Source organism: Bufo bufo, chromosome 4 (genome assembly GCF_905171765.1).
Source record: "Bufo bufo chromosome 4, aBufBuf1.1, whole genome shotgun sequence".
Classification (NCBI taxonomy): domain Eukaryota; kingdom Metazoa; phylum Chordata; class Amphibia; order Anura; family Bufonidae; genus Bufo; species Bufo bufo.
Window position 1 is genome coordinate 29,151,027 of NC_053392.1, and position 15,358 is coordinate 29,166,384.

The window sequence follows — 15,358 nt, forward strand, 5'->3', positions numbered from 1 at the left end:
AAACAAAATGAAAAGTATGAATCCAAATAATGCCATGGCGTCCATGACAGGTAACAATGGAGGGCAGCAATCATGGAGAGGGGGAGGACGGGCGACCACAGATGGTAAAGAAGATAGAAAGGGAGACTTTGGGGTGAGGTGCTGCAATAATCCATGGCTGCACCACGCAGGGTTAACCATGGCTTCAGCGTGTAGCAGCAGCTCAGTGTATGAGGAGACAATGCGGCACATTCAGCGGCAGCGCTCGCTCCTCGTCTGTGCGAGAGGTGGAACAATATGTCTGATTTCTCCTGCTATAAGTGTCCCTGACCCCGGAGCCGCTCTCCACACAACAGTCACATGACGCATCCGTATATAACGAGAGCGGTGACAGAGAGCCAGTACTGGGGTACACAACCTGGTGCCCCCCCTTCCCAACAAAAGGCCAAGATTAGGTCCACAGCCCTGGGCAGTCACTTCATACTATATCTCTGTACAAGCTGGAGCTCTGGATGTCTGATACACAGCAACAAACCCTCTGCACAGCCATAGAGGTGCCTGATAAAAGCCTGCCTGCAGACACCTCTAGGGGGAGCTCTCTACACACAGATATATACAACCACCACTAGAGGGAGCTCACTACATACAGATATATACATCCACCACTAGAGGGAGCTCACTACATACAGATATATACAGCCACCACTAGAGGGGGCTCACTACATACAGATATATACAGCCACCACTAGAGGGGGCTCACTACATACAGATATATACAGCCACCACTAGAGGGGGCTCACTACATACAGATATATACAGCCACCACTAGAGGGGGCTCACTACATACAGATATATACAGCCACCACTAGAGGGGGCTCACTACATACAGATATATACAGCCACCACTAGAGGGGGCTCACTACATACAGATATATACAGCCACCACTAGAGGGAGCTCACTACATACAGATATATACAGCCACCACTAGAGGGAGCTCACTACATACAGATATATACAGCCACCACTAGAGGGAGCTCACTACATACAGATATATACAGCCACCACTAGAGGGAGCACAGTACATACAGATATATATCCACCACTAGAGGGGGCTCACTACATACAGATATATACAGCCACCACTAGAGGGAGCTCACTGCATACAGATTTATACAGCCACCACTAGAGGGAGCTCACTGCATACAGATATATACAGCCACCACTAGAGGGAGCTCACTGCATACAGATATATACAGCCACCACTAGAGGGAGCTCACTACATACAGATATATACAGCCACCACTAGAGGGAGCTCACTACCTACAGATATATACAGCCACCAAGAGGGAGCTCACTATATACAGATAATACAGCCACCACTAGAGGGAGCACAGTACATACAGATATATATCCACCACTAGAGGGAGCTCACTACATACAGATATATACATCCACCACTAGAGGGAGCTCACTACATACAGATATATACATCCACCACTAGAGGGAGCTCACTACATACAGATATATACAGCCACCACTAGAAGGAGCTCACTACATACAGATTATACAGCCACTACTAGAGGGAGCTCACTACATACAGATATATACATCCACCACTAGAGGGAGCTCACTACATACAGATATATACATCCACCACTAGAGGGAGCTCACTACATACAGATATATACATCCACCACTAGAGGGAGCTCACTACATACAGATATATACATCCACCACTAGAGGGAGCTCACTACATACAGATATATACATCCACCACTAGAGGGAGCTCACTACATACAGATATATACATCCACCACTAGAGGGAGCTCACTACATACAGATATATACAGCCACCACTAGAGGGAGCTCACTACATACAGATATATACATCCACCACTAGAGGGAGCTCACTACATACAGATATATACATCCACCACTAGAGGGAGCTCACTACATACAGATATATACAGCCACCACTAGAGGGAGCTCACTACATGCAGATTATACAACCACCACTAGAGGGAGCTCACTACATACAGATATATACATCCACCACTAGAGGGAGCGCACCACATACAGATTATACAGCAACTAGGGAGAGCTTACTACATACAGATATATACATCCACCACTAGAGGGAGCGCACCACATACAGATTATACAGCCACCACTAGAGGGAGCTCACTACATACAGATATATACATCCACCACTAGAGGGAGCTCACTACATACAGATATATACATCCACCACTAGAGGGAGCTCACTACATACAGATATATACAGCCACCACTAGAGGGAGCTCACTACATATAGATTATACAACTCCCTTTGAACTCCATAATAAAGCAGTCTGCAGTGAGCTCCCCCTGTTGGTAAATAATAATTCATTAGAGAAGCTGGCTGACAACCATGGGAGCTGCTATAGATCACAGTTGTTCCATACAGATGAAGACAAAATCATCCACACCAACGGCCCATAACCCTCATCAGAGTGACGCGCTGCAGAAGACAATCCAGGGTAAGGTGCACTAGATAACACTACACCAGCCGCTGCCTTATCTGGAGTGTATTAGACCTCAGTGGGACGTTTTGGATTTCTGCCTGGATGTGATGATTATATAGTTATAATTTACAGAGGTTCGAGCCAGGTCATTATACAGATCAGCGGCACCACGCAAATGCTGATCTCCTCCTGCACAAGAAGAGTATCTTCACAGAGGTTCCTTCTACTGTGACAAGTGATTAAAGGAAGTGTAAAAAGGAGGTTCTGCAGCAGCTGCAGCATGAACAGTGCAATACCATTCATAGTATCACAGGATACACACCTCAGCTGCTGCAGAACCTCATGATCTCAGGTACAGGAGGATGACAGCGCCTGCTCTGTGATCTGCTGCCCTCTGCTGGCAGTGTGGGGAAGTGACTCATCGCAGAAATCTAATACAGTTACATCCTGGTAATCCGGCACAATGCTGACTTCAGACCATCAGAAGCCTACAGTGCCTTGCAAAAGTATTCACCCCCCTTGACTTTTTTCGTATTTTGTTACATTACAGCCTTAAGTTCAATGTTTTGTTATGGATGGATCAGAACACAATAGTCTAAGTCGGGGAAGTGAAATGAGAAAAATATATAAATAAAACTATTGTTTAGAAATAGAAAACAGAAAATTGCCCTGTGCGGATGTATTCACCCCCTTTGTTGGGAAGCCCATAAAGAGCTCTGGTGCAACCAATTACCTTCAGAAGTCACATGATGTCACCTGTGTGCAATCTAAGTGTCACATGATCTGTCATTACATATATACACCAGAGGCTGCAACACCTAAGCAAGAGGCATCACCAACCAAACACTGCCATGAAGACCAAGGAACTCTCCAAACAAGTAAGGGACAATGTTGTGGGTTAGGTTATGAAAAAATACCCAAATCTTTGATGATCCCCAGGAGAACCATCAAATCTATCATAACCAAATGGAAAGAACATGGCACAACAGCAAACCTGCCAAGAGACGGCCGCCCACCAGAACAGGGCAAGGAGGGCATTAATCAGAGAGGCAGCACAGAGACCTGAGGTAACCCTGGAGGAGCTGGGGCAGTTCTGCAAGGAGGAATGGGCAAAAATCCCAGCGGTGAGATGTGGCGACTGCTCAGAGACTTAACCAAAGCGACTTGGAGCTGTGATTGCTCTACAGAGTACTGACTGTAGGGGGGTGAAGAGTTCTGCACATTGACCTTTTTTTGGGGTATTTTGTCCTATTTGTTGTTTGCTTCACAATAATAAAAAAAAAAAAAAAAAAACATCTTGAGAGTTGTCGGCATGTTCTGTAAAGGACATGGTGCAAATTCCAGGATGTGAGGCAACAAATACGGAAAAAGTCAAGGGGGTGAATACTTTTGCAAGGCACGCTATATACCTCTATGTGTACAGTATATACTCCCTGCCCCCTCTGATGACTGCCGTATACTCCAGACACCTACATACTTCTATGTGTACAGTATATACTAATACACTTTGTAACTCACTTCTCTGCTTCCTGTCAGGGAATGGGAGCACCTTTTTTTTTGCATTCAGATGGTTCTCACAGCTGCAGATTTGTTACAATGTATCAGTGTCGGTTGCAGCCACCACCCTGGAGTCCATCATTTCTCTTTTCTTAACAGTACATTTTTATTGGTTTAGAATATTTTAAAAGTCACATTTCTTTCTATGTGGTGAATAGATATTAATAAAGACAACTTTTTTTACGTCAGTCTCTTTGGTTTTGCCGTTATTTTGACCAGTGACGTCGTAGAATATTAGTATGAAGAACGGAGCGGCGCTCTCAATGGTCGCTTATGATGCGGGATTTATGGTCACATAGCAGTGACGCGTTTCGGCCCAATACGTGCCTTCATCAGACTGTGCGCAGAATATTAGGGACTAGTGTCGTTCTAATTAGATTTTGATTTGTAATATCCATCTATATTTGTGACTATATTATTTATATGAATATTAACGACAATTTATTATATAAAAGTCATTCATTATTCAGTTTAATAAAAGGGACGAGCCGGTGGTAGATAAATATATATATATATTAAACCATAAGAACCATATACACACAATCATCTGTAATAATAATAATAATAATAATAATAATAATAAAGGGTTAGTTCTAGTCATTCCTTGTAAAACACAAACTGAGTTAACCCCGTCATGCCCCTACCAATGGAGCAACAACAATAAGAAATAAAAGATATTTGGGAATACAGATGACATCTACATAAAGAGAACTATAAACCTGCGGCTACTTTCACATCTGCGTTTTCAGTTCCGCTATAGAGATCCGTCATAGAGGGTCATTCATTGTCAACGGGGACAAGACTGAACTGACCGAAACGGGATCCACCAGAATACATTCCGTTCTGTTTGGTTGCGCTCCCATCGCGGACAGAATAATGCAACAAGCAGCGTTTTCCTGTCCGCGATGTGGTGCGGAGCGAGACGGACACAATAGAAAACGGATCCGTTGTGGCTATAGAAGACATAATACAACCGGATCCGTTCATGACGGGTGTATTATGGTAACGGATCCGCTAATGTGGAAGCATCCTTAGTCACAGTGTCTATCCTCCCTTCCAGATGATATATTCGGTATTTCACACAATTGCCGTCCCAATCAGAAATTCCTTTTTCTCACAACTACAAAATGACATCTCCAAATGTATATGGACAAACCGGACACCCAGAAGACCGTCAGATACCGGGACACAAGATGGAGGCAGGGGGTCAGCAAATTACTACAAGGCAACGTCACCAGATACATCACTATATCCACCACCAGATCCACCACCAGATCCACCACTATATCCTCCACCAGATCCTCCACCAGATCCACCACTATATCCACCACTATATCCACCACTACATCCACCACCAGATACATCACTACATCCACCACCAGATCCTCCACCAGATCCACCACTATATCCACCACTATATCCTCCACCAGATACATCACTATATCCATCACTATATCCACCACTATATCCACCACCAGATCCATCACTATATCCACCACCAGATCCATCACTATATCCACCACCAGATACATCACTATATCCACCACCAGATCCATCACTACATCCACCACCAGATCCATCACTACATCCACCACCAGATCCATCACTACATCCACCACCAGATCCACCACTATATCCTCCACCAGATCTACCACTATATCCACCACCAGATACATCACTATATCCACCACCAGATCCACCACTATATCCTCCACCAGATCCACCACTATATCCACCACCATATCCTCCACCAGATACATCACTACATCCACCACCAGATACATCACTATATCCACCACCAGATACACCACTATATCCACCACCAGATCCACCACTATATCCTCCACCAGATCCACCACTATATCCACCACCAGATACATCACTATATCCACCACCAGATACATCACTACATCCACCACCAGATCCACCACTATATCCACCACCAGATCCACCACTATATCCTCCACCAGATCCACCACTATATCCTCCACCAGATCCACCACTATATCCTCCACCAGATACATCACTACATCCACCACCAGATACATCACTATATCCACCACCAGATACATCACTACATCCACCACCAGATACACCACTATATCCACCACCAGATCCACCACTATATCCTCCACCACATACATCACTACATCCACCACCAGATACATCACTACATCCACCACCAGATCCACCACTATATCCTCCACCAGATACATCACTACATCCACCACCAGATCCATCACTACATCCACCACCAGATACATCACTATATCCTCCACCAGATCCACCACTATATCCTCCACCAGCTACATCACTACATCCACCACCAGATACATCACTACATCCACCACCAGATCCATCACTACATCCACCACCAGATCCATCACTACATCCACCACCAGATACATCACTATATCCACTACCAGATACATCACTACATCCACCACCAGATCCACCACCATATCCACCACCAGATCCACCACTATATCCACCACCAGATCCATCACTATATCCACCACCAGATCCATCACTACATCCACCACCAGATCCACCACTATATCCTCCACCAGATCCATCACTATATCCACCACCAGATCCATCACTATATCCACCACCAGATACACCACTATATCCACCACCAGATCCACCACTATATCCACCACCAGATCCATCACTATATCCACCACCAGATCCATCACTATATCCACCACCAGATCCATCACTATATCCACCACCAGATACATCACTATATCCACCACCAGATCCATCACTACATCCACCACCAGATCCATCACTACATCCACCACCAGATCCACCACTATATCCTCCACCAGATCCACCACTATATCCACCACCAGATACATCACTATATCCACCACCAGATCCACCACTATATCCTCCACCAGATCCACCACTATATCCACCACCATATCCTCCACCAGATACATCACTACATCCACCACCAGATACATCACTATATCCACCACCAGATACACCACTATATCCACCACCAGATCCACCACTATATCCTCCACCAGATCCACCACTATATCCTCCACCAGATCCACCACTATATCCACCACCAGATCCACCACCAGATACATCACTATATCCACCACCAGATACATCACTACATCCACCACCAGATCCACCACCAGATCCACCACTATATCCACCACTATATCCACCACCAGATCCACCACTATATCCACCACCAGATACATCACTATATCCACCACCAGATACACCACTATATCCACCACCAGATCCACCACTATATCCTCCACCAGATCCACCACTATATCCTCCACCAGATACATCACTACATCCACCACCAGATACATCACTATATCCACCACCAGATACATCACTACATCCACCACCAGATCCACCACTATATCCACCACCAGATCCACCACTATATCCTCCACCAGATACATCACTACATCCACCACCAGATACATCACTATATCCACCACCAGATACATCACTACATCCACCACCAGATACACCACTATATCCACCACCAGATCCACCACTATATCCTCCACCACATACATCACTACATCCACCACCAGATACATCACTATATCCACCACCAGATACATCACTACATCCACCACCAGATCCACCACTATATCCACCACCAGATCCACCACTATATCCTCCACCAGATACATCACTACATCCACCACCAGATCCACCACTATATCCTCCACCAGATACATCACTACATCCACCACCAGATCCATCACTACATCCACCACCAGATACATCACTATATCCTCCACCAGATCCACCACTATATCCTCCACCAGCTACATCACTACATCCACCACCAGATACATCACTACATCCACCACCAGATCCATCACTACATCCACCACCAGATACATCACTATATCCACCACCAGATACATCACTACATCCACCACCAGATCCACCACTATATCCACCACCAGATCCACCACTATATCCACCACCAGATACATCACTATATCCACCACCAGATACATCACTATATCCATCAATATATCCACCACCAGATACACCACTAGTCCCCATCTGCCACTGCCTGACATTTTTATACTCTCGGAGAACCCCTTTAAGTATAAAAGCCACACAACCCGTCCAGGAAAATGATATCAGTAAATATCCTGCATCCATTAACCCCCTGCAGTCCGTTATTTACTGAGGGCCGAGCGTTCCTGTCACAAGAGATGGAGACTCAGCAACCACTACTCCCACCATCCATGATGTACCTGCAGCTGATAATGAGGGGCCACATGTAAGGGGCCCCCCCAACAGTATTGTCGGGAGGCCGGTGCAGATGACTCACCCAGGAGGAGTGCTCCTTCATCTGGTGCTGGTTGCTGTGCGGCCCGTTGGCGTGGCCCCTCCAGAAGCAGCTCTGGCACAGCTGGTAATTGTGGCACTGCTGGCAGCGATAGCGGAAACCCATCATACTCTCCGAGCGGCAGAAGGAGCACTCCACAGGATGGAAGACTGCAGGGGGAGAGAACCGAGACATCAGGGGCCACAGTGAGCAGAGGGAGAGAACCGAGACATCAGGGACCACAGACAGTGAGCAGAGAGAGAGAACCGAGACATCAGGGGCCACAGACAGTGAGCAGAGGGAGAGAACCGAGACATCAGGGGCCACAGACAGTGAGCAGAGGGAGAGAACCGAGACATCAGGGGCCACAGACAGTGAGCAGAGGGAGAGAACAGAGACATCAGGGGCCACAGACAGTGAGCAGAGGGAGAGAACCGAGACATCAGGGACCACAGACAGTGAGCAGAGAGAGAGAACCGAGACATCAGGGGCCACAGACAGTGAGCAGAGGGAGAGAACCGAGACATCAGGGGCCACAGACAGTGAGCAGAGGGAGAGAACCGAGACATCAGGGGCCACAGACAGTGAGCAGAGGGAGAGAACCGAGACATCAGGGGCCACAGACAGTGAGCAGAGGGAGAGAACCGAGACATCAGGGGCCACAGACAGTGAGCAGAGGGAGAGAACAGAGACATCAGGGGCCACAGACAGTGAGCAGAGGGAGAGAACCGAGACATCAGGGACCACAGACAGTGAGCAGAGGGAGAGAACAGAGACATCAGGGGCCACAGACAGTGAGCAGAGGGAGAGAACCGAGACATCAGGGACCACAGACAGTGAGCAGAGGGAGAGAACCGAGACATCAGGGGCCACAGACAGTGAGCAGAGGGAGAGAACAGAGACATCGAGGGCCACAAACACTGTGCAGGAGGGGGCGGAGAGAGAGAGGGGCCACATCCAGTGTGCAGAGTAAGGGGCCACATCCTGTGTGCAGAGTAAGGGGCCACATCCTGTGTGCAGAGTAAGGGGCCACATCCTGTGTGCAGAGTAAGGGGCCACATCCTGTGTGCAGAGTAAGGGGCCACATCCTGTGTGTTTGTGTGGGGGGCTATGCTCAGTGTTATATATAAGCACACCTGTAGGTACCCCTTGGCTTGCATGACCACATGAACCCCACAGCAGCACAGAGTGTTGTCAGCAGTGATCAGTAACTCACCGTTTTCTACATGGGCGAGACGATGCATCAGAGGTAACCAGACGAGGCACTGCGGAGGGGGGTCGGCCATCATGGTGTCTAAGAACATGTTCAGGGTGATCTTCTTCTGTAACCACAAGATCCTCAGATCAACAAATGCCGTCACACACAGCCGGGGACCGTCACCCGGACCAGACCCCCCCCCACTGACGGACCAACCCCCCCCGCCCCATCATTACTCTTGGGAGGCCGGGGCCCCTTACTCTTGGGAGGCCGGGGCCCCTTATCTTTGCCCGGTCACTTAGGGGCCGCTCACCTGCGGGGGGAAGCAGGACCGCGCAGAGTGCTCCGTGTACCCGAAGGACGGGCCCTCGAACACCGTGGTCGGAAGCTTTAACACTTCCCTCAGGAACTGGTCGAACTTGGCGTAGACCATGAAGCCGCTGGAGTCGGACACTTGGGAGAAGATATCTGGAGGGCACAAGAGCGGGAGAGGCGGAGTCAGGGGTGCTAAGACCTCCCCCCACCACCTACACGTGTTAGTGCGCCCCCTCCTGGTCACCGGTGTCAGTACCAACAACACTCTGCTCTCCATACACACCATCTCGTGCTGGTCCTACTCCAGTCACAACCAAAGCTGCAGTTAATCCTAGCTCCTGCTGTCAACATCCACAGAGCACTTTTCTTTACTGACCCAGATGTACATCAAGTCTTATACTCCAGTCACATCTAAAGCTGCCTTCACAATTATATTTTCTTACCATCTTTCGGGTCGTGAGACCTGGTCGCTCAATGCTGCCGTGTACTAAGGGTCACAAAGGGGTTAATTTCACGTGCAACGGTGTCTCCCACAGTGCACTAGGAGCCCAGCGCAGTGCATTATGGGATCTCAGCTGGGCTAAGGGCGTATCGGTCAGCGGATCCAAGGGGAACCAGCAGGCATTATGGAGCATGGACTGGAGTATGCAATTCAAATGATTTGGTGCAGCTCTAGATGTGACTGAAGCATAGGATGTAACGTACGATAGATGTAACACCAAGGATTTACAGTGTCCATAGCTCGTGGGGTTTAAAAAAAAACCTACTGCTCTGGGTGTGACTGGAGTATAGGACCTGAGGTAACTCAGGATCAGTACAAGTACAGTCAAGAATTTATAAGGATTGTGTGTGAATTGTGTCTAGAGGGGAACTGTAATGTGGATGCTTTAAGTGCAGCTCTGGATGTGAGCGGAGTAGAGGACAGTAACAGGGGATTGCACAGGTTTTCATGGACTAAGGTGCCCCCTAAAGGAAGAAAGTGGACATAACGTCTGGACCCGGAGCTGCTGCAAGCCGCCTGGGGGGCTTCATGTGACTGGTGGGTCTCCGGATTATCGGAATGTTGCGGTCTGTGCACACGCGTGTTACATGGTTAGGGAGTCCGGGTGCGGGCGGCAGAGTGAGGTTAGTAGCGGGTTATTACTGACTCTACGCACCAACCTGGCGGCACTGTGTCCAGCAGAGGGCGCTCTGGAGTCTAATGGGAGATAAAATACCACGTCAGAGGATGAGAGGAACTACAAGTCCCAGCAAGTGCTGGCCAGAGGCTCTCACGGCTCAGGCTGCCATCGGGAGAAAAGGCAATGTCAGCGGTGACTGTGGCTGCCGGGATATGCTTGGACTTGTAGTCCGGCTAACATATCGCAGACCTGGGAATCTCACTGGGAATGTGGCCCCAGGTCTGTCAGACGTCTTACATCCAGATTACACGGCCAGTACTGATCCTGAGGTACATCATGGCTTCTACTCCACTCACTGCCAGAGCTGCACTCACTTGGCTTCTACTCCAGTCACTGCCAGAGCTGCGCAAACGACTCCTACTCCAGTCACAGCCAGAGCTGCATTCACATGGCTTCTACTCCAGTCACAGCCGGATCTGCACTCCCATGGCTTCTACTCCAGTCAAACCCAGAGCTGAATTCACATGGCTATTACTCCAGTCACTGCCAGAGCTTCACAAACGATTCCCACTCCAGTCACTGCCAGAGCTGCACAAACAAATTCTACTCCAGTCACAGCCGGAGCTGCAATCACATGGCTTCTACTCCAGTCACAGCCCAAGCTACACAAACTACTTCTACTCCAGTCACAGCCAGAGCTCCACTCCCATGGCTTCTACTCCAGTCACAGCCAGAGCTGCACTCCCATGGCTTCTACTCCAGTCACAGCCAAAGCTGCAGTCACAGGGCTTCTACTCAAGTCACAGCCAGAACTACGCTCACATGGCTTCTACTCCAGTCACAGCCAGAGCACCCTTTACAATTCTGATATTATATGGCTTCTACTCCAGTCACAGCCAGAGCACCCTTTACAATTCTGATATTATATGGCTTCTACTCCAGTCACACTTCAGAAATTACACGACCGGTACTCCAGTCACAGCCAGAGCTTCTGTCACAATTCTACCGTTACGTCTTCTATTCCAGTCATGGTCAGAGCTGCACTTACAATTCTGTAATCACATGGCTTCTACTCCAGTCACAGCCAGAGCTGCACTTCTTCTAGTGTCCCGATAGCTCCCAGTCATTGTGTGTATAGAGTACCCCCTGCCACGCTGCATTGTGGGACATGTATAGTATTCTAATGCCCCACAGACTTGTTGATGCAGCTCTGGCTGTGACTGGAGTCTAAGTCAGGATGTAGCTCAGGATCAGTACATCAGAGGATTTACAGGAGAGGTGCTGGGTCCTATCCCCGATACAGGCTGGTGGTCATACCCTGCTCTGCCACTAGAGGGCCCCGCCCTGTACTTCCTCACCCACTCACATCTCAACTTGTCCAGGATCTTCCCGCCACACATGGTCGCCAGGATCGCCTTCACCGAGAACACTGTCAGCTTCCCGTGTCCTTCACTGCAAGAGAGCACAAGACAGTCACCGCGCAGGCACGCCCCCGCCGGGTCCTCAGGGCCACGCCCCCGCCGGGTCCTCAGGGCCACGCCCCCCCCAAACTCCTGCTATAGGCTGCCTGATGTCACATGGTGTCTGGAGTGCCGTTTTCCCCCCAGCGTCTACCGTGTGGACTAAATATGGCGTCGTCACGGTGACACCAGTTATGCTTTGTTTTTTTGTTTTTTTAAATGTTTAGCTTTTTTCACAATAAAGCGTTCAGCGGGGGAGGAAATGGAAATTTTGCAAAAATTTGCGCCAGTTTCTTATGTCAATATTAATAACCAGTCTAACAGTCACAGGCCACGCCCACTACCCAAACCACGCCCACAGTACAATTTTAGGACCATTAACCCCTTCCCCCCTGCACCATTACAGCTCTGCAGGCCTTATCCATGTCTTTGTTGCCCTTAGCAACCAATCAGAATCCAGCTTTCACTTTACCTCAGCAGACAGAGCAGCGCTGTGATTGGCTGCCGTGGGGCACTGACCTGTCGTAGGCGGCGATCATGAAGTTGAGCAGGAGGCTGATGGACTGGTCCACCCCGATCTGGTGGGTGGACGGGAGGCGTTTGTTGAGCTGGTAGTAGATGGAGGAGATGATGGTCTCCAGCCGCGACACGTTCATCTCCGTCATGTGGTCCAGCGTGTTCAGACCGTTGTCCCGGAACGCCTCAATCATGTTCCAGATGTCCACCAGGTGAACTGCGGGCGGGAGCGAGAGCGGCGCCAGACGTGAGAGAGAGGCGGGGACAGAGGGCGCCAGACGTGAGAGAGAGGCGGGGACAGAGGGCGCCAGACGTGAGAGAGAGGCGGGGACAGAGGGCGCCAGACGTGAGAGAGAGGCGGGGACAGAGGGCGCCAGACGTGAGAGAGAGGCGGGGACAGAGGGCGCCAGACGTGAGAGAGAGGCGGGGACAGAGGGCGCCAGACGTGAGAGAGAGGCGGGGACAGAGGGCGCCAGACGTGAGAGAGAGGCGGGGACAGAGGGCGCCAGACGTGAGAGAGAGGCGGGGACAGAGGGCGCCAGACGTGAGAGAGAGGCGGGGACAGAGGGCGCCAGACGTGAGAGATGAAGACGAGAGCGCCAGACGTGAGAGATGAAGACGAGAGCGCCAGACGTGAGAGATGAAGACGAGAGCGCCAGACGTGAGAGATGAAGACGAGAGCGCCAGACGTGAGAGATGAAGACGAGAGCGCCAGACGTGAGAGATGAAGACGAGAGCGCCAGACGTGAGAGATGAAGACGAGAGCGCCAGACGTGAGAGATGAAGACGAGAGCGCCAGACGTGAGAGATGAAGACGAGAGCGCCAGACGTGAGAGATGAAGACGAGAGCGCCAGACGTGAGAGATGAAGACGAGAGCGCCAGACGTGAGAGATGAAGACGAGAGCGCCAGACGTGAGAGATGAAGACGAGAGCGCCAGACGTGAGAGATGAAGACGAGAGCGCCAGACGTGAGAGATGAAGACGAGAGCGCCAGACGTGAGAGATAAAGACGAGAGCGCCAGACGTGAGAGATAAAGACGAGAGCGCCAGACGTGAGAGATAAAGACGAGAGCGCCAGACGTGAGAGATAAAGACGAGAGCGCCAGACGTGAGAGATAAAGACGAGAGCGCCAGACGTGAGAGAGGCGGGGATAGAGCGCGCCAGATGTGAGAGAGGCGGGGACAGAGCGCGCCAGATGTGAGAGAGGCGGGGACAGAGCGCGCCAGATGTGAGAGAGGCGGGGACAGAGCGCGCCAGATGTGAGAGAGGCGGGGACAGAGCGCGCCAGATGTGAGAGAGGCGGGGACAGAGCGCGCCAGATGTGAGAGAGGCGGGGACAGCGAGATATACGAGACAGTAAAGAGAGCGAGATGCAGGAAGGATGTAAATCAGACTGTGGGACATGAGAGACAGACAGTAAATGGGAATAAAGACACTGACAGTCAATTTCATTATCATCCAGCAGAGTGCTGAGCCTTCTCACAGCGGAGAGTTTGTCACAATTGCATCCAGTGTACACAGTCAGCAGCACACCTCTCCAGGATCCTAAAAGTTTGTTACAATGTATCAGTCTAGATCTGAGAAGACGGTAACAAACCCTCAGCTGTGAGAATATTAGCTCATAATACTGCTCCCATTCATACAGCAAGCAGAGATCTTAAGAATGGTGAGACACAAGTCAGTTTCAGAGCGTGCACTCACGGTTACATCTCTTCTGTACAAATCGCAGCTTGCACGCCGTCCGGTAGGTGGAGAGCCGAATCACGTCAAAGTTCTGCGCCCCTAGGAGAGGACAGATACCAGAGGTAGTGCCGCTGCGGGAAAGCTGGGTGACATCCAACATGGCCGCCATCGAGGCCCCGATCAGAGGCATCAACCAGCTTTCCTGAACTACAGATGTGACACCGGAGGGGAGAGCCGGGCGAGACCTGCCAGTCCGGGGTAACGGAAAGTTGGGTGAGCGGGTGACGGGGCGAGACCTGTACTTACTCATCTCCATGAAGAGCTGTCGCTTCTCCGCCATCGTCCTCCTGCGCCGGCCGCTTTCTTCAATCATCCTGCTGAGAAACCAGTCACACGTCAGACCGACTTATACAGGACGGGGGCGCTGCTGAGCAGTATACATTATACAGGACGGGGGGGCACTGCCGAGCAGTATACATTATACAGGACGGGGGGGCGCTGCTGAGCAGTATACATTATACAGGACGGGGGGGCGCTGCCGAGCTGTATACATTATACAGGACGGGGGCGCTGCTGAGCAGTATACATTATACAGGACGGGGGGCGCTGCTGAGCAGTATACATTATACAGGACGGGGGGGCGCTGCTGAGCAGTATACATTATACAGGACGGGGGGGCGCTGCCG

The 15,358-nt window shown here is 50.0% G+C and overlaps 1 protein-coding gene across 13 annotated transcripts in view; it reads right to left on the reverse strand.

Moving 5' to 3' along the window:
- The window catches only part of DTNB (dystrobrevin beta), a 77,015-nt gene that overhangs the window by 43,942 nt on the left and 17,715 nt on the right, over positions 1-15,358 (reverse strand). For 5 of the 13 annotated variants that reach the window (XR_005778080.1, XM_040427029.1, XM_040427030.1 and 2 more), the window contains exons 1-7: positions 14,979-15,045; positions 14,691-14,771; positions 12,991-13,204; positions 12,378-12,463; positions 9,889-10,043; positions 9,594-9,699; positions 8,381-8,547 (exon numbers count right to left, since the gene is read on the reverse strand). Coding sequence is in view for 12 of the 13 variants with exons in the window: in XM_040427029.1 (XP_040282963.1) it covers positions 8,381-8,547; positions 9,594-9,699; positions 9,889-10,043; positions 12,378-12,463; positions 12,991-13,204; positions 14,691-14,771; positions 14,979-15,045 (876 nt within the window). In the remaining variant the exon portion in view is untranslated. Of the gene's footprint in view, positions 1-8,380; positions 8,548-9,593; positions 9,700-9,888; positions 10,044-11,051; positions 11,089-12,377; positions 12,464-12,990; positions 13,205-14,690; positions 14,772-14,978; positions 15,050-15,358 lie in introns of those variants that run through there. The other 8 variants (XM_040427025.1, XM_040427028.1, XM_040427020.1 and 5 more) reach the window with 4 other exon arrangements.